At 46.7% G+C, this 627-nt stretch overlaps 1 protein-coding gene across 1 annotated transcript in view; it reads right to left on the bottom strand.

The window, feature by feature from the left end:
• erap1b (endoplasmic reticulum aminopeptidase 1b) overlaps positions 1–627 on the bottom strand; it is an 8,227-nt gene that overhangs the window by 2,268 nt on the left and 5,332 nt on the right. Inside the window, 2 exon segments of the mRNA XM_035658272.1 lie at positions 11–172; positions 384–568. Coding sequence (XP_035514165.1) covers positions 11–172; positions 384–568 — 347 coding nt within the window.

Below are 627 nucleotides of genomic sequence, written 5' to 3'. Positions count from 1 at the left end.
ATGTACCCACCACTTCAGCTTGTCCTGCAGTGGGGTGACCCCCATTGCACTCTTCAGGCGGCTCTTCACAGACATTTGCAGAGAGCTGCGGTACTTCTCAAACAGGAAGTCCCACCCCTCTGGAGTTCGAGCTCCGATCACAAACACAGCCATGGTGATGTCAACAGGGAGGCTGAAAACAGAAGACTTTTAGTTCAGTAACAACTATCTGAAAACTTTTCTTCATCTCCTCATCACTGCTCATAAATATTTAAAATTTAAAGCTGTGACTACAGGCCGAATTTGTGAGGAAGACTCATGAGCGAATATCTAAAAGAAGAAGAAGACTCTTCTTCTTCTAAAGGAGTCTGTTGGTGTGCTCCTTTATGACCGTGACCACTGACCTCATGTTTCCGTCGGATTCCCTCCACTTGTTAAAGAGCTGGGTGGCTTTGGTCACACAGGGAGGGTAGTTCCTGACACAGCCGAACAGCAACAGGTAGCTCCTCAGCACTCGCTCAGACACTGATCCAGAGTCAGTCCACTCCTGTCGATCAATCAGCCCCCGGAACAGATCCACAATGTAGCCCTGAAAAACAGTCAGTGTATAAAGCAGGGCTGAAAAAAACAAAAACAAAAAAACATTTC

This window comes from Morone saxatilis, unplaced genomic scaffold, assembly GCF_004916995.1.
Source record: "Morone saxatilis isolate NCDOM2014 unplaced genomic scaffold, NCSU_SB_2.0 Contig16, whole genome shotgun sequence".
In the NCBI taxonomy this organism is placed as follows: domain Eukaryota; kingdom Metazoa; phylum Chordata; class Actinopteri; family Moronidae; genus Morone; species Morone saxatilis.
The sequence above is the reverse complement of the archived record's forward strand: the minus strand, read 5'-3'. Positions and strand labels throughout refer to the sequence as shown.